The 25,735-nt window shown below is 37.8% G+C and overlaps 1 protein-coding gene across 1 annotated transcript in view; it reads right to left on the bottom strand.

The window, feature by feature from the left end:
• Nucleotides 1-24,776, bottom strand: part of CADM2 (cell adhesion molecule 2) — a 370,128-nt gene extending 345,352 nt beyond the window's left edge. Inside the window, exons 1-3 of the mRNA XM_062180432.1 lie at nt 24,687-24,776; nt 22,357-22,432; nt 16,722-16,853 (exon numbers count right to left, since the gene is read on the bottom strand). Of these exons, the coding sequence (XP_062036416.1) occupies nt 16,722-16,853; nt 22,357-22,432; nt 24,687-24,776 (298 nt within the window). The remainder of the gene's footprint in view (nt 1-16,721; nt 16,854-22,356; nt 22,433-24,686) is intronic.
• Between the last annotated feature and the right edge of the window lie 959 nt (nt 24,777-25,735).

Here is a 25,735-nt window from a genome sequence, read left to right as displayed (position 1 = left end):
AAAAGATCAGTTTAGTATATATTAGGTAACGATTTCAACAGTTTGCCCCCATATAGCAACACAAAGTGAAAAAAAAATACTGTTGGAGTACTAGTTATAGCATTAAATAAGAGTGTACAGCACATTAAAGACAGAGATCCTACATAATATTTTTTTAAAAAATTAATTAAATTTCTATGCCATTTCCAATTTAACACCAGGGTTTTTTTTTTTTTTTCATTTCCAATTATCTTTATATACAGAAGATCGATTCAGTATATAATTAGTAAAGACCTCATCAGTTTGTACCCACGCAGAAACACAAAGTGTAAAAATACTGTTTCAGTACTAGTTATAGCATCACTGCACATTAGACAACACATTAAGGACAGTTCCCACATGGGATGTAAGTACACAGTGACTTCTGTTGCTGACTTAACAATTTGACACTCCTGTTCATGGCGTCAGTAATCTCCCTAGGCTCTAGTCATGAGTTGCCAGGGCTATGGAAGCCTTTAGAGTTCGCTGACTTTGATCTTATTCCGCTAGGGTCATAGTCAAAGTGGAAGTTCTCTCCTCCCTTCAGAGAAAGGTACCTCCTTCTTTGATGGCCCCGTTCTTTCCACTGGGATCTCACTCACAGAGATCTTTCATTTAGGTCTTCTTCTTCTTCTTCTTTTTTTTTTTCCCAGAGTGTCTTGGCTTTCCATGCCTACAATACTCTCATGGGCTCTTCAGCCAGATCCAAATGCCTTAAGGAATGATTCTGAGGCCAGAGTGTTGTTTAGGACATCTGCCATTCTATGAGTCTGCTGTGTATCTCGCTTTCCATGCTGGATCTTTCTCTCCCTTTTTGATTCTATCAGTTAGTATTAGCAGACACTTGTCTTGTTTGTGTGATCCCTTTGATTCTTAGACCTATCGGAGCCATCGAATGTGAACTGAAATTAATCACTTGGACTTGTGAGATGGCATTGGTGAATGCCACCTTGATGGGATTGTATTGGAATCCCCTGGCACATTTCTAACTCCATCATTTGGGGCAAGTCTGATTGTGCATGTCCCAAATTGTACATCTCCTCCCTCTCTTTTTCCACTCTTAAATTTAACAGGGATCACTTTTCAGTTAAAATTTAAACACCTAAGAATAATTGTGTGTTAATTACAGAGTTCAACCACTAGTACTAGAACACCAACAACAACAACAGATTCCTATTTTCTAAACCCTGGGCACCTAGAAATAACAATCCTAAAACATTTAAATTTAAAAAATATATTATTTGATTTTTGTCAAGAAACTATTTTATAAAGAATAGGTATAGTAATTAATAGGAAGATAAAGTAAACTTGCAAATTACAAAGAATTTAACGTACACATACACTTGTATGAGTGCATATTAAGAATCATAGGCATAAGGTGCACCACCCTAAAAGTAAAACTCTGTGACTGGCATTGTGATACAGCAGGTTAAGCCTCTATGCTGGCATCTTGTCTCAGAGCATTGTTTCAAGTCCTGACTGCTCCACTTTTGATCCAGCTCTCCAATTATATGCCTTGGAAAACAGTGGAAGACATCTCAAGTACTTGGGCCCTTGCCACCGACAAGGAAGACCTAGATGAATTCCAAGCTTTTGGTTTTGGCCTTGTCCAAACATGGTTGCTGCACCCACAAGCTGCAGTCTGGCCCAATTCTGGCTTTTGTAGTCATTTGGGAAATGTACCAGCAGATATAAGATATATTTTTATCTGTCTTATCTTCTCTGTCACTCTTTCAAATAAATAAAACAAATATTCTTTCAAGTTTTTTAAAAGCAAAACTCTATCAGAATATGTTACATTTGATGACTATTACCCAAGTTGTTCTTTGTGTTGACCAAGCAAATAATGTGCAAATATTAATAGGTTTCAAGTTTTTATTATGAAAATAAAGAGAAACATGCAAGATGTTTTCTGTGTGTGATGACCTAGATTTCCTTCTTCCCCATACCAGCTTGCAAATTGCTTATTCAGATATATATATATATATATATATATGTATATATATATATATATATATATATATATATTTGACAGAGTTAGACAGTTAGAGAGACCGAAAGATCTTCTTTCTGTTGGTTTAGCCCCCAAATGGCCGCTACGGTCAGCACGCTGTGCCGATCCGAAGCCAGGAGCCAGGTGCTTCTTCCTGGTCTCCCATGCGGGTGCAGGGCCCAAGCACTTGGGCCATCCTCCACTGCCTTCCCAGGCCACAGCAGAGAGCTGGACTGGAAGGGAGCAACTAGGACTGGAACCCGGCACCCACGTGGGATGCTGGCACCACAGACAGAGGATTAACCAAGTGAGCCATGGCGCTGGCCCCACTTATTCAGATATTAAGAAATGTATTTATAGGGGCCAGCACTGTGGTGCAGCAGGTTAAAGACCTGGCCTGAAGCACAGGCATCCCATATGGGCACCAGTTCTAGTCCTGGCTGCTCCTTTTCCAATCCAACTCTTTGCTAAGGCCTGGGATAGCAGTAGAAGATGGCCCAAGTCCTTGGGTCCCTGCACCCATGTGGGAGACATGGAAGAAGCTCCTGGCTCCTGGCTTCTGTTGGGCGCAGCTCCAGCCATTGCAGCCATCTGGGGAGTGAACTAGCAGATGGAAGACCCCTCTTTCTGTCTCTACCTCTCTCTGTAACTTTGTCTTTCAAATAAATAAATCTTTTAAAAGAAGTATTTATAAACATATATTTCATATTTCAATTATAGATATAATCAATTCTGATGCATATGAATTTATATGTAAATAATCATTATGAACAAGACAATATAGGAAACATCTAATATGCAAAGGAAATTAAGATAGATCTGATAAAAAGGTACCAACTTTATAGGCAAACAACAAGGAACTGTGCTTGTGGCTCAAAACATAATATGTCAGTAGGAATGCGAATGCTAATGAGAGGAAGCCAAGGGGTGGGGATATAGCAATGTATATTGCAAGCAGACACTGATGAGGGCAGATGTTGAAAAATGATTATCAACTTTAGACCCCTAGAGCAACATGAATGAAATCACATCCTTGTGTTCTGGGAAATAAAACAGGCAACTTGGATAGAAATAAAGAGAGGCTTTAATTATCTAAAAGTAAATTGGGAGCAACCCATGATAATACTGAAGTGGGGTTATTATAGAACACAATGTAGAGTTAATTCAGAAATCGGTTTGTTCAAAAACATCAACAGCTGGGTTTAATAATAGACACAATGAATCAGAAATGAATAAAACCTTGAGATGGAAGATTATCTGAGCAACTCTAATCATATTATTAGATTTACTAGGGAAAATAAACTGACAAAGATTCTCTAAAAGGAACTTATTTGTGCAAATAAAGATTTGATAAACATTTTAAAGAGATAAATCTGAGGTCATACTAACAGTATACCTATTTCATGAATGCCTTTTCTATATGTTATGCCACAATGAGCAAATTATATGAATGAGAAAGGATTCACTATACCAATGAAAGATAAATTGTGAGGGGAGAAATCCATATGCAACAGTAGAATAAATTTTTCACAATTTAAATTAGATGCCAATTAGCTTTTTTTTCCTTAGGACTTTTGAATGTGAATTTTTGGGGGTCAGATACAAGACTTCTAAGCCTGTTAACAAATATTTAATGAGCTACGATCACAAATGGCAAGCGGTTTGGTGGAGCAAGATCTAGCTAAATGTCTTGACCAGCAGAGTTCAAGAACACATATAATGAGGTCCCACAGAGTTTACAATCAGGATTTCACACCTAATACAAGATTACAAGTTGAGGAACTATCACGAAAACAATGGAAATGCAGGAACATGCTTTTGCCAAGAACCTATTTACTGTTATTAAAATCATAAACACAGTGTTTTCTGTCATGTTCATACAACATCTACGCCCTACACCTAGTTTAGAATAGTAGCCCTTGTCATTTACTGATGTGAACCTGACAAGTTATACCAGGTCTCTGTGCTATAAATTCTTCATCTCTAACATGATAAAGACAATAACAATACTTGACTTATGGAACTGTAATGAAAATATAAATGAATCAATATATCTAAAGCACTCTGAATGGTGTCTGGCGCAATAATAAGACACTACAGACAGATCCCTCATCTGTTCACCACTACTGACTTCACATTTTGGATTTTTTTTTATTTTATTAAAGATTTATTTATAAGAAAGGCAAAGTGACAGAGAAAGACAGAAAGACAGAGAGAGGGAGAGGAATCTTCTGTCCCCTAGTTCAATCCTCAAATGGCTACAAAGGCCAGAGCTGGGCTAGTCTGAAGCTAGGAGCCAGGAGCTTCTTCCAGATCTCCCAAGAGGCTGCAGTGGCCCAAATACTTGGGCCATCTTCCACTGCTTTCCCTGGTGCATTAGCTGGGAGTTGGGTCAGAAATGGAGCAGCGGGGACTTGAACCAGTGCCCATATGGGATTTAGGCATCACAGGCGGCAATTATCTGCTACACAACAGGACTGGCCCGTCATTTTGAAGTCTTAACCCCATACTGTGATTGATGTTGTTAGGAGGGACTACATTGTAAGGGTAGAGCCCCCATGAAGACTCTGGAGTATTTGCATTCTCTTTTTCTCATCTCTCTGTCACTTGAGGGTACAATGAAAAGGTTCCCATCTGTAATCCAGAAAGTGGGCATTCTCCAAGAATCAGAACATCGTGACCCCTCGATCTTGGACTTACAGCCTCTGGATCTGGGAGAAATAAATGTGTTTTATGGAAGTGACTCAGTCAAGGTTACTGTTAGAGGAGCCCAAACTGACTAACAATAAACTCACAGATCCTGGGCTTAATTATGCCATTTACACGTTGTATAGATGTTATCTGTTTCCTTGTTCTGTTCTCTTTGAGGGCTTGGTTCTCTGTTCACACTTGAGAATAGATTATTTCAGCACAGAACTTGGCATTTGGGAAGGCTTTTTAAAAAATATGTACATAAATAAGTACCTGTTAAATAGCAGGAACTACACTTAACTCTCAGAAACAAAACATGAAAAAATAAAACATCTACAATTTTTATATTGATGCTGTCATTTTATATACACCTTGTACTTTTTATCTAGAGAACATTAAGAAATGTTTTAACCCAAAAAAGTTCTAAATAAAATCATACAAGATATTTAAGACATTTTTCCAGTTTATCTAATACTGAATTCTTTATTTTGTAAAAAAAAAAAAAAAAAAAAAAGCATTCTCTACCTCTACTTACAGACTATTTAAGGGAACACTGAGATTCCTCACATTTACATAAGAAAAGGAAAAAAAGCTAATGTGACTGTGTCACATAATTGGCATGTGACTAGACCTTGTCTTCAACAGATACAGTTGTTCGAACTCTCTCCCAGACTCTAAATCTTCCACTCCCTCATCATACCTGTTACATGATGTAAATGGCCTGGTTCGAAAAGGGAGAGCCAGATTTCATCAACTTTGTGTGGATAACCAAGAGATTGTGAGCAGTGAGACTTGAAACTAAAAATCTTACATGGCACATAGTTGAAATCAACTCAGAAAAAAAAAATAGAAAGTGGACTAGTAAACAATAAGATGGACACAATAAAGTTCCTTGTAGGTGCCTTGGCTCTATCCTTTCTGAGACAAGTTTGTAAGGCTTCCTTAATTACTTGGATATTTTTTTTCTTTTTTTTAAGATTTATTTATTTATTTGAGAGGCAGAGTTAGAAACAGAGAGAGGGAGAGGTCTTCCATCCCCTGGTTCACCCCACAAATGGCAGCAATGGCTACAGCTGAGCTGATCCAAAGCCAAGATTCAGGAGCATCCTCTGGGTCTCCCACACGAGTGCAGGGGCCCAAGCATTTGGACTATCTTTGGCTGCTTTCCCAGGCCATAGCAGAGAACTGGATCCGAAGAGGAGAAGCCTGGACTGGAACTGGCAACCATATGAGATGCATACTGTGCCACAGCACTGACCCAATTACTTGGATTTCTACTCAGCAAAGCTATTTGGAGGAAAAACATTAGTGAGCCTCTCTTTCTTAAAAAGACAAACTAAATGTAAATGTGGAAAATTTAGAAATAGAAATGTGCCAGAATACACACTTCAAGAGGAAAACATCCACTGTATACTAGATAGTCAAGAGACTCTGAGTAGGGGGGCATTGAATCATCTAAGACACATTTTTATGAGTGGACCTTTTGGATCTATGCTTTGTTAAAAGCAACTGTAGTGACAACCATTTGGCTTAATGGCTAAGATATCACTTGGAACACTCACATCCCATATTACAGTGCCTGGATTTCAGTCTGAGCTCTAATTTCAGCCCAGGCCCCTGCTAATTCACAGCTTCGGAAGCAGAAGATGATGGACTAAGTATTTAGATTCCTGTCATACACATAGGAGACCTGGGTTGAGTTCTAGGATCCTGGCTTCAAAAACTTCACTGTACTCTACGCAGAATCACATTTCTCTTTAATATGGCTCATAAAGTAGGGATCTATCCATGCTCAGGTTATAGTCTGCTATCTCATTAGAAAATAGGAAAGGGGGCCAGCACATTAGCATAGCAGGTAAAGCTGCTGCCTGTAGTGCCAGCATCCCATATGGGTGCCAGTTCGAGTCCTGGTTGCTCCACTTCTGATCCAGTTCTGCTATGGCCGGGCAAAGCAGTAGAAGATGGCCCACATCCTTGGGCCCCTGCACCCACATGGGAGACCTGGAAGAAGCTCCTGACCCCTAGCTTCGGATTGGCTCAGCTCTAGCTGTTGTGGCCAATCGGAAAATGAACCAGAGATGGAAGACCTCTCACTCTCTCTCTCTATCTGCCTCTCATTTTCTCTGTGTAACTCGAAATTTCAAATTAATAAATAAAACTAAAAAAAAGAAAATAGAATTAAAGAATAACTATATTTTGGTACAAAAATGTTTGAAATCCATGAACGATTTTCTCAAAATATGAATTACTTATGCAATTTTTTGAAGACCCCTTGTATATGTGCAGAAGGTGAATAAGTAAAGTATATCTTCACCCAAAACTTCATCATGGATCTTCATAGAATGTACTAGTTTAGTGAGTTTAGTGTCTGATAAAATGACTGAAAAAAAGGTAGGTATGGTTTATCCATTAAAAGCATAAAGGGGAGGCCGGCACCATGGCTCAATAGGCTAATCCTCTGCCTGCGGCACTGGCACACCGGGTTCTAGTCCCGGTCAGGGCGCCGGATTCTTTCCCGGTTGCTCCTCTTCCAGTCCTGCTCTCTGCTGTGGCCCGGGAGTGCAGTGGAGGATGGCCCAGGTCCTTGGGCCCTGCATCTGCATAGAAACCAGGAGAAGCACCTGGCTCCTGGCTTCAGATTGGCACAGTGCGCCAACCGTAGCGGCCACTTGGGGGTGAACCAACAGAAGGAAGGCCTTTCTCTCTGTCTCTCTCTCTCACTGTCTAATTCTGCCTGTCAAAAAAATATATAATATTTGGGTGATACAAAACCATATGAATGCATACATATTGGTTATAAAGTATTATATAATGATCAATTGGAACACATGAGCAATTCAAGATCTAGAACAATTTTTCATTCACTGAACTCTCCCAGTCATGAGGTTCTATGCATATAGCAGCTATGTCATCTGTGCTCAATCAATGACACAGTCGAGGGGTTGGCATTCTGGAGCATCAGATACAGCCAGGATTGCAACTTTGTTATCCCATATCAGAGTGCCGGTTTGAGTCCTAGCTGCTCTGTTTCTGATTCAGCTCCCTGCTAATGCACCTGAGAGGGCAATGGGAGATAACCCAAGTACTTGGGCCCCTTCCACCCATGTAGGAGACCCGAATAGAGTTCTGGCTCCTGCTTCAGCACAACTCCAACCCTTGTGGCCATTTGGAGGGTGAATTACCAAATGCAAGACTGTGTGTGTGTGTGTGTCTGCATCTTTTTCTGTCACTCTGTCTTGCAAAAAATACATTAAAACATTGCCAGTAATTTATATCTACCCATGTGTTTCACCTATTCCAAATCTCATTATGCTTGCCTTTTATACTGTTAGGAAAAAAGGATGGCTATGTAAATATCTACTTACTATCATAAAACAGAAATTATACAGTTTATAATGCCAAATAAAGAAGGACAAAAATTATATTTTCTTTATATTTACTCATTATGTCTATGTGTCCCTTTACAGTCACCCAAAAATAGGAAATTTTTTTACTGTTGCTAAGACCTTTAGCAGAAAGAAAAGAAGAAAGAAAGAAAGAAAGAAAGAAAGAAAGAAAGAAAGAAAGAAAGAAAGAAAGAAAGAAAGAAAGAAAGGAAGAAAGAAAGAAAGAAAGAGGGAGGGAGGGAGGGAGGGAGGGAGGGAGGGAAAAGAAAAGAAAAGAAAAAAGAAAAGAGGGAAGAGGAGGAAGGAAGGAAGGAAGGAAGGAAGGAAGGAAGGAAGGAAGGAAGGAAGGAAGGAAGCAAGGGAGAAGGAGGGAGGAAGGGAGGGAGGGAAAGGAGGGAATATCATTACATTCTTAGAATTGTAACTGATAACTTCATTGACTGTTCTCCTTGTATTAACTTCACATTAACATGAAAATAATAAAATATAAGATAGAGAAAAATAGGGAATAAATTGGTATTAAATTATTCTGATTGTATTGCATATCTGCCTTAACAGAGTAACTGCCATTCGTCATGATTCACAGCTGCACAGTCAGTGTGAGGCTGTCTGGGGTACGTGACTTCACACATCTGTCAGTTCAGTCTCATACACAAATACAGTACCTAGCATTTGGGAATATTAGGTAGATTCATAATACTCTCTTATGGATCTAGAAAACTATGAATGAATCACAAGGAGGGAAATATATTACTTCATCTCTGCCAGATATAATGTAGCTGCAATATTGGTCATATTATGTGCAGAGTAGCTAAATAGAATCACTTCATATTTGCAATCAGAACCTGAGACAATAAAGCAGTGCTGTGAAAACATGGAGCTCTATCAGCATTAGTTAGCCTTTCAAATACCCAACTGGTAATACAGTCACAAAGAACAAAATAACACTGCTGTGTTGGTGAAAATATTTCAGAGTTACAGCACAAAATCCATTTCTTTAGCATTTAAAATGGAATGAAACACTTTTGAGCATGGAGTCTCTCTTATAAGATATTTGTTATCACATGGTATTTAGGTGATACTATAGCCCATTGCAGACATGCAAAAATGTTACAATCCTTATTAACAAATAATACATCAGTACTTTCAAATCTAAGTTTAAACCTACAGACAACCCTAAGCATATGTATTTTAATTTTAATACTATGAAGAATAAATATACCTACCAATAAAACTATTTTATTAATGAATAATTTCACTCATTCAAAAAGGAGAAAAATACATGTTTCTAACATTATAAAACCTATGCAAAATTTAGCCTCTATTTCTATATTCAACTATACTCCTATTATGTTTTGTAAAATGCTATTCTTCAAAATATAAATCATTTTGTAACTTGAAGGGAATTTCTCAAATATATAATCCATTCCCCATCATTATGCCCCAGAATCAAAGTGCAATTTGTTTGCACTGAGGGGTTTCTCAAAGAAGGAGGGGTGCATTGAATTCTGAATTTGAAAAGCAAGTGGTATATGTCCATAAACAGAAATGCAGTATAATCATATTCCAATTATGAACAACAGCTACAAGCAATCAGATAGAAGGTTTTGCACATGAAGTGTTACATCCTTCCACTTTGGGCTCTAAAATGCATGAGAACACTACAATGACAAAGTGAAGACTTGTAAATATTATGCCAACTAATCTGAACTCCATTCTGTAGATCCTAGAAACATTTTAACAATTATTGATTTTTTTAGTTAACTAATGACATTAAATAAAAATATTGAAACTTTCTAGACATATTCAAAATACCACTGGGGCAGATACTTGGCAATGCCTTCGTCTCAGTGGGATGCGCTTGGGTTTCTGTCTCAGCTCCACTTGCTTCCCATTCCAGTTTTCTGCTAATGGGTCAAGCATTTGGGTCCCTGCCAACCACATGGGAAACCTATATTGAATTTAGGCTCCTGGCAGCCTAGTCCAGCCCCAGCTCCTGCAGGCATTAAGGGAGTAAATCAGAAGATGGGAGATCTCCCTGGATCTGTGTCTGTGTTTCTCTGTGTGTGTCTCACTCTGTTTTTCAAATAAAAGTAAATACAAATTTTAAATAAATAAATATATTCCTGGAGTTGGACAAAACAACCAAAAGCCAGCCATTACTTTCCTTGAAACTATTTGTCAAGAAAAGGCCTCCCTTTCTCTGCCATTTTCTTCTTTGAATTTCAGAACAGCGGGTACTATGGAAGGGATGGGGGCAGGATCCTTTGACTCTGAGTCATCAGAGGAGCTTAGCAAGCTTCCTTCAGGAGCAGTGAATTGGAACTGGGGTAAGTCTTGGAGTAGAGCTACACACTAAAGATTTTTTTCCTGATAGTTAAAGAAACCACAGTGGACTGTGTTCCTTGGGGTAAAAAAAAATAATAATTGGTGATGAATAAGCAGGGGGAAACTTATCAATCAAATTGATGATTTTTCCAGACCAATTTAAAAATAAAAAAATTCAATAAAGCAAAAATAATTATTAAAACTACAGGCAGAGCTAATTAAATTAGAATGGGGATTAAAATGTTAAGATAAATTCTAAAATCTGTAACATGTTCACATTTTTGCCTCTACATTTTCTTCACCTGGCTACTTGACTTCCTTCCTAGCTCCCTTGTCTTCAGGGGCTAAAACATGTTCTTTTATTATCATACAAGCAAACCTCCCTTAGGTTCTGCACAGCTCACCACGAGGGTCACATGCAAATACATATAGTATTAATTCCAGCCCAATTTGCCTTTATGTGCTGCACATTTTTGGAGACTATTAAAGTCATTTCAGACTTGCTTTTACTTCTCCCAAATCCACAATCATTTTGTCCAGCCCAAATACAATAGCCTTTACCTACCCACCAGGGAGGAGGCATCTTTGTAATTTGTCCTATAGAGCAGTTGTTGCCCTGTGTAAATGGAACAGGTAGTCCAATTCTTAGTGAAAATCAACCATTAGGTGTATTGTCCAATGTCCCTGGAAAGTTTGCCACCTCTGAGTCAGGTGTGCTTCCTACTTCTAGGCAATAAGGGCCATGTGACCTATTGATTCTCTTTATCTTGGCTGCTAGAAAGTAACACAACTGTTATACCCAACTTTGCTCCATTTCATCAGCCAAGACAATATCACACTGATTTCCACTCTATCATTATCTGTTGATTTACATTTTTTTTCTGATTTCTTTCATTATTGGCATGTCATGGTGTCAGCACTTTTGAATCTCCTATCATTTACCCAGTTGCTACAATACCCATCATTCTTTGGGCTGGAGTTGTGATGGAGCTGACTAAGCAACCTCATGTGATGCTGGCTTCCCACATGAGCACCAGGCCCAGGCCCAGCTGCTCCACTTCTGAACCAGCTCACAGCTGATGTTCCTAGGAAAGCAGCAAAAGATGGCCCATGTGCTAGGGTTTCTGCCACTCATGTGGGAGACCTGGATGAAGTTCCACACTCCTGGTTTTTGCCTGGCTCAGCCTTGGCCATTTTGGCCATCTGGGGGTAATGCAGGGTTTGGAAGATCTCTCTCTCTTCCCCTCTTTGCCTGTCTTCTCCTTTCTCTCTGTAACTCTGCCTTTCAATATATTTCAAAAAACTGTAAAAAATAATTCATTCATAAATTTGTACTCAGCATTAACTACTCTCCTGTCACTCTGTCAACTGCATTTCTCTCAATTCTTTGGTTTTCCAAATCGTAAAATCCAAAATTTTTACCAAATATTAAATATTTACCTTTCCCTAAATCTCTTTTACTTTTCATTCCTCTCCATAGATGCTTCTTCACATACACTGATTCTCAATCCCCCAGAGACAGATACACTGCACTGACTCCATCCATCATGAATTTATCAGTCGCAACCCCAGAAAGATCTACTTTCTCCTCAGTAAGAATAAAAAAATCATGAAACAACTCATATCTAATTAACTGTCTCCTATATTTTCCTTGTATCATTCTGTCATGAATTCCACCCCCCAATGTCATTGTCGTGTCTTTTTGCCTAGATCTAATCAGTATGTGAAAGTTTTATTTTCCAATTATTTTTTCAGAAGAGCATTTGGATAGACGTTGACTTATGAAATGTAATTACCAATTTTTTGAAAAATTGTTTGACATAAAATACTAATTAATTAGCTGAGAGTTACTTGAAATAAATATAACATTTTTAGTAGGCACTTGACAGGAAATAAATTTGCTAAATCACATTTTTGGTACTCTATTCAATTATATAAAATGGACAGAATTCAGTTATCTATACTAAAATCATTACAGTCTATATTTTAAAGTAAAAATGATAATTGTCTATTAATTCTTATCATATACAAATCAATATTAATCATCAAAATAGTGTCATCAATTACATGAATCTGAAATATGTTCAAAATCTATTTCTAAATACCTATTTAAAATTTGTTGATATTTTAAGAGCATAAATCAGTATCATCAGTTTTAAAAATTCATAGAAGCTGGGGCTGGCGCTGTGGCATAGCGGGTAAAAGCTGACGCCTTCAGTGCCGGCATCCCATATGGACGCCGGTTTGAGTCCCTGCAGCTCTACTTCCAATCCAGCTCTCTGCTATAGCCTGGGAAAGCAGCAGAAGATGGCCCAAGTCCTTGGGCCCCTGCACACGTGTGGGAAACACAGAAAAAGCTCCTGGCTCCTGGCTTCAGATCGGTGCAGCTCCGGCCATTGCGGCCAATTTGGGGAGTGAACCAGAGGCTGGAAGACCTCTCTCTCTCTGCCTCTCCTCTCTCTGTGTAACTATGACTTTCAAATAAATAAATAAATCTTTAAAGTAGTCTTTAAAAATTATAGAAGCTAACAGAGATGGCAAATGTGACATTGACTTATTGTCAATATGTGCTTGATTAATGATAGGAGTAGAGGCAGATTTGAAGTAAAACTAAACCAAAAAAGGAACTAGTAATAAAACTTGAACCGTAGTCCTTGATATTAGAAATAAAACTAAATGCTAAACAGAAAGTACTGTTTTATATTCTGAAAATTTATGCAGCTGGAATTTGGGCTACACTCAACATCTGCCTGTGTATTTCATCTATGAAACTATATTTACATATATAGAACAGAAGTTGAGTTTGTGCCTTTAAGCAGAAATAAATATTAGCAAATTTATATTAATATCTCTATTGTCAAATAAAATCATTTGTTTAAATTGAAGTTTTTCATTACAATTATTATTCCCTTTCAGTAAGAGGTAGGATATTTGAATTGCACAGTGTTTTTAAATTTTTTGTATTAGAATACTGCATTATTACTGCCTTAACTTATAGAGAAGTTTTAAGTTCACAGCAAAATTGAAATCAAGATACAAACATGTCCTATGTAGCTCCTGCCTCCACACATGCATAGCCTCCCACATTATTATTATCCCCCATTAAAACAAATGTTTAGTCTGTGCTTTTGTTCAAAAATTAGCATGCTAGTGTGGCTAAAGTGGTGAATAAAAACCTGCATTTACATATTTTACAATCTAAACATGGAAGTCAGTGACATCAGAGGGAGAAGAGACTTAGGGGCCAAGGGAATGTGTCCATTTAAATGGAGCCTTCAATATCTGTATCCCTATATTTTAGACCAGTGGCTCTCTACCTTTGATACATAGGCATCACTGTGTTTCTGATTAATAAGTTCTGGGCTGGGGGCCGGGGGGTGGCTGGAGATGTTGCACTTCTAACAAGATCCTAGGTTTTGTTGATGTGGATAGTCAGGGACTGTAGAGCAGGGCCCAAGTTCACAAGACCATAGAGTTCTCTGTCCAGATGTTTTTGAACAACTTTGGAGCCCACCTGGGACCCCCACCCAGGGAGGGCCCCCTTTTGCCCACTGTTAAACCAATATGAGATGCATTACAGATGTAAGGTCTGGGTTATTCACACTTGCAAGCAATACTCTTCTTTTATAAGACAGAGTCTGAGGTGGAAAGGCAAACATGCACAAATCAGGACCAGTTCTAGCCATATTATGTGAGGAATTCAAAGAAATTCAAGAATTATAGATTCTCTAAGCAATCTGAACACATGAAGAAACTTCAACAAGTTTATGAAAAGGCATGACACGAGAAAACTATGCATGGATTTGAATTTCTGGACCAAAATAACCATATTTTAGATCATTTTTCACAAAGTTTAAAGAATATACTGGTGTGAATTTTTACTTTTTTTGGATGATTTCTTGGTTTTAAATATGCATACATAGTGTAGGTGAGATTCCACTTATCTTCCTGCTCTATATCTTACAAATGACGGTCCTGAACCAGTAATGGTTTGGTCACATTGGCCCATTGTGCTCTGGACCTTTCCAGGACAAAAGATTCCTAAAACTTGATTGAGACGGTAGATCTCTGCTGCAGCACTAGAGACACATAAACACACCTGCAGGCAAGGAAATCTAGTACTAATTGTTTCACATTTTGAATGGTCATAGCCACTGTTTAAATGATTTATTCTCTAAGTATCATATATGAAGAGTGAGAGACGACAACAAAGCAGGATAGCTGGAGTATCTAATTGTATGACTGCTTTCTCTGCACCTGAAGGTAGCAAGAAAAAAGCTGCAAGTATGAAAATCAGTTTTCCTGTTGGCATCAGGTAGGTTCATTATTATCCTGGATAATGTGAGTATTTCATGTTAAATGCAACAATAATTATTCAGGAAAAAGAATCTGAACTTCAGTATTGTAAAAGACAAATCAATTACACTTTGGAAAGTAAACTTCAACCTTGTATTTTGCTTTTCAGGTAATTGTGAAAATATAAGATGTTATAATAATAAAACAATTCTTGAGATAAGTAGGGTAAGATCAATATTTTATGTTTAAAGTTATTAGATTTCCACTAAAAGTTCGGTTCATCAGGAGACTCACACAGCTCTGTTAGATTCCCTGCACTTTTAACCTGTTAAGATACAGAGAGCAACATATAAGCGAATCAGACAACCATAAAGGACAACATCGGGTTAGGATAATTCTGAATAAACACATCAGGGAACTTCCAGGCTTTTAGATAGAATGGTGAGCCATCAAGTCTATTTCCCCTTCCCCTACTTTTTGCCTCTTGAAGGGAAAAGGGAATGGGAAAGTTAAATGACTTAGGATGTAACTCCTTATAAGATAGAACTCTGCGAAAAAATTGTACTTATTATCTATCTAGGTGGCACTCACAGTAAAAAAAAAAAAATGTTTTTGTTCCATTCATATGATTTCCCTCACACTGCATAAGTACACTGGGATAATAAACTCTGCAGCTCTTTTGAAATAACTTCTTTACTTAATCATAAAGGGGAGAAAGTGTTGGCACATATTCAATAAGACACAAGATTAGTTTTACCTTTGGGCATGTTATTCACACCCACCAATGTCTTCCAGAGTCTCAAGATGCATTTATTTTGTTATAATGCTACCTTGATAGTGAAAATTAAAACATAAGTAAAGAACACAAGAGTCATTATATTCTAATCTTGAAACAGTGTAAAAGAAAGACATACAAAATGCCTTAACGAAGTGGAATACTGTACCCTCTTTGTATTCAATTCAGACTGTGAATTTACTGTTATTTTTTTAAAAAAAGGAAGTTTTGGAAATAGATCCCATTGCAGAAATTATTCTAAGACATCAAATGAAAATAAGACAAAACATAGTGCTCCTATAATATTTCCTTTACAAATGATTAATTTTAGCTACCTTAAATTACCAGGACCAGCGCTGTGATTTAGAAGGTAAAGCCACCACCTTCAGTGCCTGCGTTCTATATGGGCACCAGTTCGAGACTTGGCTGCTCCAATTCCAATCCAGCTGTCTGCTATGGTCTGGGAAAGCAGTAGAAGATGGCCCAAGTGCTTGGGCCCCTGCACCCATTTAGGAGATCTAGAAGAAGCTCCTGGTTCCTGGTTTTGGATAGGCTCAGTTCTAACTATTGCAGCTATTTGGGGAATGAACCAGTGGATGGAAGATCTCTCTCTCTCTCTCTCTCTCTCTCCATCTGACTCACTGTAACTGCCTTTCAAATAATAAATAAATCTATAAAAATTGCCTATTAACTTATGTGCAATGTCACCTGAAAATATGTAAATCAAACCTTCTTTAGGTTTCTAACTTCAGTGTGATGGGACACGTTTACACACCACTTGGCTGAACCTACCTTCCTTTAATGCTCAGTAGATAATCTGAAGAAATATGGGAAAGTTCTATTAAAGAATTTTATCACATTGTCAAAATGTGAGGTGATAACCAGAAGACTACTGGAAGGACCCAGAATTCCTTCTCTTGATTCAGAAAGGCAAAGAATTTCAAGATGGTACAGATTTTCTAAGAATTATTTCTCTGTCTTGGTCAGTCAAGATTGATCAGATTGGCGATTTATTCTCAACCTTCTCTTAGCCCAAATATTTTACTACTTTATTCTTCTGGATTTTTTAGTGCTCACTCACTCCTGTAATGGCGAGAGGGTGTTCAGGCAGACTATGACGTTTAGCTGTATCATTTAATTTTTCAGCTGAGCTTTAGGTAATAAATCTGTTGTCAGCCTGTCTACTTGTGTCACTCTGAGACACATGAAGAATGAAGCTGTGAGAAAAGCAAACCAAAGCGCATTCTTTCCTTCACGGCCAAAAGCAACAGATCAACAGCTAAATAAAAACGCCTGTCTCTTACACACTGCAAAATGCATGTTGAGCCCTTTAGCGCATTTTTCTCTACCTCCAAAAACACCGTGTCTGTGTGAAATAGATCAGGCATTTACATAAACGCCTTGATATGTTTTTGCAATGATTTTAACTTTGAAATCAGGCACCAAATAATTAGAAAGAATCAAAGAGCCAAACAACTTTGCATTCTGTAAGTAAAAATATTACGTTTCATTTTTTTCTGTATGATGATAAGAAAGTAAAAATAAGTTGATAGAATTGAATAACTCATGAAAAAAAAACTTCCAGAAATATATCACAAAAATTTGAGAAATCATTTGACTCCACTGGTGTCCGATCCACCGTCTGCAAAATGAAGCAGGCAGTTTTAGATGATTTCTAAGGTCACTTTCAGCTGGAAGATGTTATGCCACTCTAATGTCATCAATCAGGCAGTGCCTCTCATTCACATACATATGCCTTGAAGATGATTATCATTTAGAGAAACCTACATATTTAAGGCAAGCCACTAACTCCCCACTGCAATTCAATATATTCATCAAATTTTGTTGTAGATGGAAGACCTCACCTGCAGCACTTAGCCTAGAGATTAAGCAGGGAGTGCTTTCCAAAATATACTTACCAAACTGATATTCTTCTTAACTCTCTATATTAATTTAATGCTGAATATAATTAGCATGCCTAATGAACTGGAAATCTCACAGCTGCCTCTGCACCCTATATGGTAACATGATGCACCTTCTCTTCCATGCATTTGGTTATTAATGTAAATTGTTTATTAATAGTGGCCAGTCATGGAAATCACTGTCTACATTTAGGCCTCCAAGTGACAAAGTCTATTCTTGTATGCAGTGGTAGAATTTTTCATGACATGTTGAGCATTTATTTACAGGGCCTGTCCAGCGTCTAAAAGAGCCCTGTTAACACAAACAAGACTTCAGGTTCTTCTCATTTGCTGTCTGATGAAAATCGAAGAACACTATGCATGCCAATGAAGGACCATGAATTTTTCATATATTTTGTTCCTTTTCACTCCTCTGAACAGCAATATTCTCTGAAGTGATTACACAGTCCTCCGTCAGGAACCTTATCCCCTAGGTGGCAGGAGGCCAAAGGAACATGAGCTTGAACTGACCTTTTGATAAGTTTTGATTGTACCATTTTTGCAGCCTTAGAGGAAGAATATCAGGCTAATTCTAGAAAGCAAGCAAATTGTGAATCCAGACAACAGACAGAGTAAAGTGCTAATTAGAGTGGTATTTTTAAATTCTCCTCAATTTAAATATTGCCTAAAGCAAGGTTCTATTAAAATCATATGAAAAAACTATGTATCTGTGTGTGTGTGCGCGCGCGCAGGCCTGTGTGCGTGTGCACAGTTTGTTAATTTTATTGCAGCATGTATGACACAATTAGGCTTTTAATAGTTATTTATTCATTCTGTCATTCAGTAATAATTTATAGAGCACATAGAGCACCCTCTATATATTAAACACAGTGCGAAGCATTAGAGGAAAGTAATCTAACAAGATATTAAACCCAGAATACTTAACTGGAGACTAATTGTATGTGTGACATAAATTTTATCATAGGGAATACTTCATTTTTCCCTATTACAGTAGAAACAAGTATTCTTTGTATAAAATTTTGAAGATAAGTCCTTCATCTCTTCCCTAAACAAAACAATCAAAATCCTATCAATTTAGACCATGATTTTTCTCTTAACTAAAACGTCAAAAACTGTTTATTATTCATCATTTCTTAGAAGTCTGAAGAATGTTTATAATTTCACTGATGTAGATTGACTCATTCACTTTGCTTCTTAAAATATTAAGTAAATTCAGGGATTATTTGGAATGAATCAACAGTACTCATTATAGCAACTGACCCTGTAGCTAACAAGGACCTTTCAAAATTAATTCTCTTATGCTAATGATAATTGGAACATTTATCCAAAATAGCTCTCGGATTGCAACGGACTTTTCTTTTATCATATTTCAATATCTGTTATGAGTATTTGTATTGGATTTCTTCTGGTATTAGGTATATTGTGATGATTCAGAGTGTTTAAAAGCATCCAAGTTCTTCAAACAGCCAAGTGAATACTGGCTCTACTATTTAAACTCTTTACAAATACTCAATAGATAGGAAAATGATATTTAACAAGAACTTTTCAGGAAGAAATAACAACATCCATGGTTTTTATTCAAATTCTAAAATAAGGCCAGCTGACAACAAGTGATTTACTAATAGTGGTTATATAAAAAGCTCAGTGCAGCCCCGGGCAGCCTGCAGACGTGGTGACTGCCTGACAAATGGTAGTGTTCAAGCTGGGTCTGCGATTGGAAGCAATCCCTGCATTAATCGGAAAGATTGTCAAATGTGTTACCATTCCTCCAAAGTGGAAATAGGCATAATACAACCTAGAAATTGGATTTCTAGGAAAAATGCTCAAGTCAAGTTAGCAAGAAGTGATTGTGTACCTATTATGTCCCAATATTGTTCAAAGTTCTCCATGGGACAAAAAATAAATACTGTATTTGTCATGCCTCCTCATGGGAGTCTACAATCTTATTAGAGAGAAAAGATTAATATACATAAGACAATCAGAGACCAGCCTCATCTCTCACCTGCACACAGCCCAGTTCACTGTGATCCACTCCCCCTGGATTTTCTCTTCCCCATAGAATGTATAATGCTCTTTCCATCTTTAAATCCTCTGCACATGCTTAGCCGTGTGAACTCCTACTTTTCCAATAGATTTCAATGTAAGTATTCCTTTTTCAAAGAGCACTTCACCCCAACCAAATCTAAATTAATCCATTGTTGTTCTCTATAGTACTCTATATTTTATCTTCTTTTGATTCATCACATTTAATACTATATGTTTAATTTTGTGGTTATTGATTTTACATCTGCCTTTGAAACTAACGACATGATCTCTTTAAGGGCAGAAACTGGTTGATTTTCCAGGCATTATAATTCTTAACCTTACATCAGGGTTTGTCAACTTGAGACCCACTGATACCTAGTGCCAGGTAATTCTTCATTGCAGGGTCTGCTTCGTGAATGGTATGATGTTCAGTAGCATTCCTGATGACTATCCAACAGATTCTAGTAGCTGTTCTCTCAAGGTGTGACCAAAAACAAAGTGAACTAATACAAGGCACTTTATAATTAAATGCTAGATTGTGTATGCTAATGTTGTCAACTTCATAGATTTTATGAGGATTAAGAGATGACTGCATACAATGTATTGAGTCCAGTTTCCAATACAATGTATATTAAATTTGTGGTAAATAATTATTAGCAGTTACTATGGTGGAACTTTATTATCAGGATATGGGAAATAGACTTTTGGACCATTGGCCTTTATCATACTTTATAAGCAGATGATTTAGGGATGAAAGTGATTTAATTGAACAGAGCATATAGGATGACTACAGAGTAAGAATACAAAGAGGAGTATCAGGAGGAGATTAACCATATAAAGATCAGGTAGCAATTGATATGGCATTGGAACTGTTATCTACAATTAGTTGAAACCTACTGTTCTAGAAATGGTCTGAGATATTCACAATGTCCAGGACAGCTAAGTCTTCTGGTCAAAGTAAATGAGGTCGTGGACTATGGCAAAATGCCAATGAAGATGGTCTTCTTGATTTCCTTCACTTTCATTTTGCTCTGTGTTTTCACAGCACATTGATTACTGAAATTCTCCCTGGAACAGGACTTCACTCTTAAGCTTTGCCTTTAAAACACAACTCAATCCCCACCTATCATAGAACACTGATCCAACATTACTAGCCCTTGTGGCTCTCTCTGCTACCGTACTTCTCACTTACCAATCTCATGTACCACAGCATATCATTATTTAACATAATATTGCTCTGTTATTCTTTCAGTTTTGTAAAATAAGTGATAAAAGGTTAGACTTCATGTCTCCTGTTACTTTAGGTTCCCTCAGCTATAGTTGTGGGCATAGAATGAAGTTATTTTTTATTTTATTCTTCATTTCTCTCGGTCATAGAATATCAAAGTTATAAACAATTCAGAAATTCAGTAGTACAGCTGTCAGAAAAATCATAAATCCCCACTAACATAACCAGAATGTTTAGTCAGATGCTGCTTATCTATCACTACTGATGAGACAATCAGTGTTTCATCCTCACTTTTGAAAGACTAGTTTTTGAATATCCCCTCCAAATTACGCAAACAGAAACACTTCAAATATGCTTTGTGTATCTACTAACATCCTACTCGGAATAGCTCCTTAGTTCCTGTCCCTCACCATTCAACTGCATAGTGTTTTCCCTTATCTGTAGTTTCCCTTTCCATGGTTTCAGTTATCTATTGTCAGCCATAGTCCAAAAAATTAAATAGGAGATCCAGAAATAAACATTTCATAAATTCTGAGTAAAATGATGAAATCTCATACCATCCCACTACACCCCACTATCAATTATGTCCTGAATATCCATCCTGTCTACTCTACCTGCCTGTTAAGTAACTGTATTAGTTATGAGATCATGCAAGTTGCAGTGCTTATGATCACATAGCTTTTTGTTCAGTAAACTATGCCCCAAAGTACAAGAGCAACATTGCTGGCAACTCAGATACACCAAAAAGAATCTGTAACTTGCTTGCTTTAAGTGAAAAGGCAAAAATTCTTGACTTGAAAAGGAAACATAAAACACTGTATCCTCAACCTGCTAGGAAGAAAGAAGTAAAATTCTATCATTGAAATTGTGAAAAAGGGATGAAAAATCCATGTTAGTTTTGCTGTTGCACTTCAAACTGCAAAATTTATGGATATGGTGAATGTTAAGTAGTTAATATGGAAAAGGCATTATGTATGTAGGATATACCTATAGATTTCAGTGCTATTCATGCATCCAAGATCCATTGATGGTGTTGGAAGACAGCACCCATTAAAGGACAATGTGAACTGCTCTAAATTTTTCCCTTTTGAATTTGCTTTATGCTTTTGTTCAAAAATGCCTCCTAATTATATATATATATATATATATATATATATATATATATATATATATTTTCTTTGGCTCTGCATTAAACAATTCTTAAGACTAGAGACAGGGATTGGTATCATGCAAAGCAGGTTAATCCTCTGTGTCACCGGCATCCCATATGGGCTACAGTTCAAGTCCTGACTGCTGCACTTCCAATCCAGCTCCCTGCTTATGTGCCTGGGAAAAGCAAAGGAGGATGACCCAAGTATGCGGGCCCCTGATATCCATGTGGGAGAATAGGATGAGGCTCCCGTCTCCTAGGTTCTGCCTGGCTCGGCCCTGTCCAGTGAGGCCATCTGGGCATTGAATAAGTAAGTAGAAGATCTCTCTCTCTCCCCATCTTTCTATATTTTTAACTCTTTCAAATAAATAAATAAATCTTTTTTAAAAAGACTAGAGATGTATTGAGTTTCTTTTAATCATTTATTGCACTCAGTTTAGTTCAATAGAGTATACAATAATAAATTTCAAAGATATTTGATTCTATAATTTGAGGCTATTTCCCCCAATTATGTTCATATAACAAAGCTTCTCTCTGCACTAACCTGTCTTCACTGAGTCTGGAGATTTGAAAGAAGTTACAGAAAGGTCATGGGAGTCAAAACTATCAGTAACATAAAGCTGGAGAAAACAATGAAAAATAGAAATCGAAAACATGTTCAAATTCCTAGCTTCACAAATATTTGTTTAAATGATAAAATCTGTAAAAATTACTCCTTGGATTAAAAAAAGACAATTAGATAAATGTATACTGCAGGTAAAAGAAAGTGCAACATAAGTGTTTCAATCCACAATAAAGTCAACACAGATTAATAGCATCATGAAGCTAAGAAAAGTTTTAGGCCACATTCACAGAAGTACCCTATGAGGATCTGAATAGTGATAGTTGCATACCACTGCTTGATGTGCAGGAAACTTGGATGTAATCTAGGATGTAACACTTTCAAAGGGGTTTAAGCAATGGTTTGCATGTCCAGGGAGGTTTGTGTGTCAAAGGATGAACAAGATGACAAGAAAATGTTAACACAACTGGGAATGTCTAACTTGGAGCGATAAGATGCTTGAATACAAAAAGAAGTTATCATATAGTAGAAGGATTGTCATGTGGAAGAGGTATTCAGTGTGTTTTTCATGAATAGATTTTAATAGGTATATTTGGATTCTTTAGGAGGGAACAAAATATTGATTTCTTATAAGGAAATTGCCTCCAATAATACCTTGAGATTGAAGGTCCTGTTTGATTACAGAGTCATTTGGGATTATATTAATTAGTGACTTCTAAACCTAACCTGTCTGCTAACATCAAATCTATAGTTTTGACAAATGGATTGGGTAATTATAGTTTAAGATACCTTAAATGAAAAGAACAGCATTCAAACTTAAAGAAATACAAATGACATTACATTTTAAAATAATAGACATGGGTTCCTTAGGGAGATCCTATCAAAAATTTGTTGAATAACATAGATAACAACCAGGCAGGGATTTTACGCTAAATAGAATTCAAGATTTCTATTGGGGTTTGGGAAAGAAGTAGACAAGTGATCATTACAGCCACAAAGTGTAGATTTCTGTGATGTAAAACTAATTGATTTTTAGGGGAATTTAAGCCTGTGTATTATAAAGGACAAAGGCTCCGTGGAATTAATGGGCTGTGTCTCAATACTCAGGCATGGAGGCCTGATGCAGCAGGCTCTGTCAGTGGGAATCAGGAAGACTTCAAAGTGAGGTATGTGCTGTGGTGTCAATAACCATGAGAGGCCCAGTGAGTGCTGGCGACTTCAGTGTAGAGGAATGCCAAAAGCCAAACGATACTGCATTGTTTTGAAAGCAGATAGCCTGTCTAAATTGGCCTGTAAAACTAAAAACCTGCCAGCAGTTCAAAGATACAGGGATTTTATTTTTTTCCAATGCAAATCATGCACATTATTTCATTTCCTTTCCGACCCACACCCCACTTCCACCTATATGCATAAGAAACCAGGTTGGTCAGTTATCTGAATGCTTTCCCCTCAAAAAGATGATGAGAGAGATTAGCTAACATTTTGTCACAAGGACACATGCCCCGTGATGAATGATCAACATCCGCAGGATGGACAGTTTCAAGCAACACTTCTTGGGCATCCTTTGCTAACTCGTCCCACAGAGCCAGTCTGATTTTTTCCATTTCTTCTTCATCCCCACAACAATGAAGAAAGAATACTATTAAACAACTCGCTGATACAACATACTAGAAAAGACCAGGAGAGAAATGGAAAACATGGCTTTCTCTCTGCGGATTATGGGTGTGTGTACAAACACAGAGTAGGTGGTCAAGTGCACTGTCTCGTCAATTTGCTCCTGAAACTCAGGTGTGCATTCCATGGTGTAAATATACAATAGTGCAACTAAAAGCTCCCTTCACTCCCTCTTTTGTTTCCAAATGACCATATCTGGAGGACCCCAAGCGAGCTCCCTATGCACCTTACAAAAATACTAGACACCTGAGGAATTCTGATCCTGCAGGCAGCTGGAGGCACCCAGCTCCCTGGGTAAGGGGCCTTGGAGCCTGTTTCCTAGAGGTTACAAGAAAATAGCAATAACTCTGACCCAGAGCATGTGCGGGAGAGGCACAGGGACCCAGGGCGTCCCCAGCCCAAGCTGCTCAGCCCCTCCCCTTCTGGGGTTGGGTTGAGAAAGGACCAGGAAGGCACGGGGACCTGTTCACACTTTGGGATTAAGGAGTGAGAACCTGATTTGGGCCGTGCATGCACAGTCAAAAGTTTAAAATTTTACCCTTTAACAATAGATATACTATACCTATACATGATATAATATTTGTATATATGAAATCTATATTTGTTTAATTTGAGCCATTCAATTGAAACCAATGTACAGGTGTACGACGAGGAACCTGAACGTGCAGGTCTTTTCCCCGACATGGCATGGAGTCCCCTCCTCCAGGTGGGAGGCACAGGCTTTCCATGTGACGGCTTTCTCACTTCCTGGCGAGGGCAAGCCTGTAGCACAGTGGGACAGAGTGTAGACTGGAGTCCCAGCTGGTCTGCTTCTCATCTGGCTTGTTGCTAACGTGCCTAGGAAGGCAGCAGAGAATGTCCCAGGTATCTGGGTCCCTGCCACCCATGTGAGAGACCAGGATGGATTTCCTGGCTTCTGGCTTCAGCCTGACCCAAGCCCTGGCTGAAGCAGCCATTTAGGGAAAGAACCAATACATAGTTCTTTCCCCCTCTGTCACTCTGCTTTACAAATAAATAAATGAGCAATTCTTTAAAAAAAAAAAAAAAAACTTCTTCCTTGATCCTTGGCACTGTGGATCAAATCATTTTGCACTGATCGCACTTGGGGCGGTTTATATGTATTACTTCTTAAAAATATTTTCCGTGTATATTAATATTGACTTGGTGCTTTTCTGTAGAGATATTATACTTTTATTAATATCTGCATTACTGAAATGTCATCTTCATAAAGTCCAGGTACCCTTTCTGGTTTTGTTAACGACTACATTTCAAGTGTACCCTGCTCTTACTAGCAGTACGTTAAGTGAATGAGTGATCCTGAGAAACCTAGAAGAGTGAATTCTGCCCACATGTAAACTGCTTGCATGACTCAGGTGGAAAACATCCAAGGATTATTTCATTTATAGGTTTTCTGGACGAAGCCTTTCAATGACAGTCCTAATACAAAGGATTTAATGCAGGATCAGGCATTGTGGCACAGCAGGTGTTCATTTGGGATGTCTGTGTCCCATATTGACATGCCTGAGGTAGAGCCAACCTCTGCTTCCATACAGCTTCCTTCTAATGTGCCTAGGAGGCAGCATATGATGGCTCAAGAAACTGAATCCCTGCCACCCAAGTGAGAGACTCTTGACCCTGGTTCCTTGCTTTCTTTGATTTGGCCTACACCTGGGTTTTGCAGGTGTAG

Source organism: Lepus europaeus, chromosome 2 (genome assembly GCF_033115175.1).
Source record: "Lepus europaeus isolate LE1 chromosome 2, mLepTim1.pri, whole genome shotgun sequence".
Classification (NCBI taxonomy): Eukaryota; Metazoa; Chordata; class Mammalia; order Lagomorpha; family Leporidae; genus Lepus; species Lepus europaeus.
Note: the sequence above shows the minus strand (reverse complement) of the source record. Positions and strands in the feature narration are given on the sequence as shown.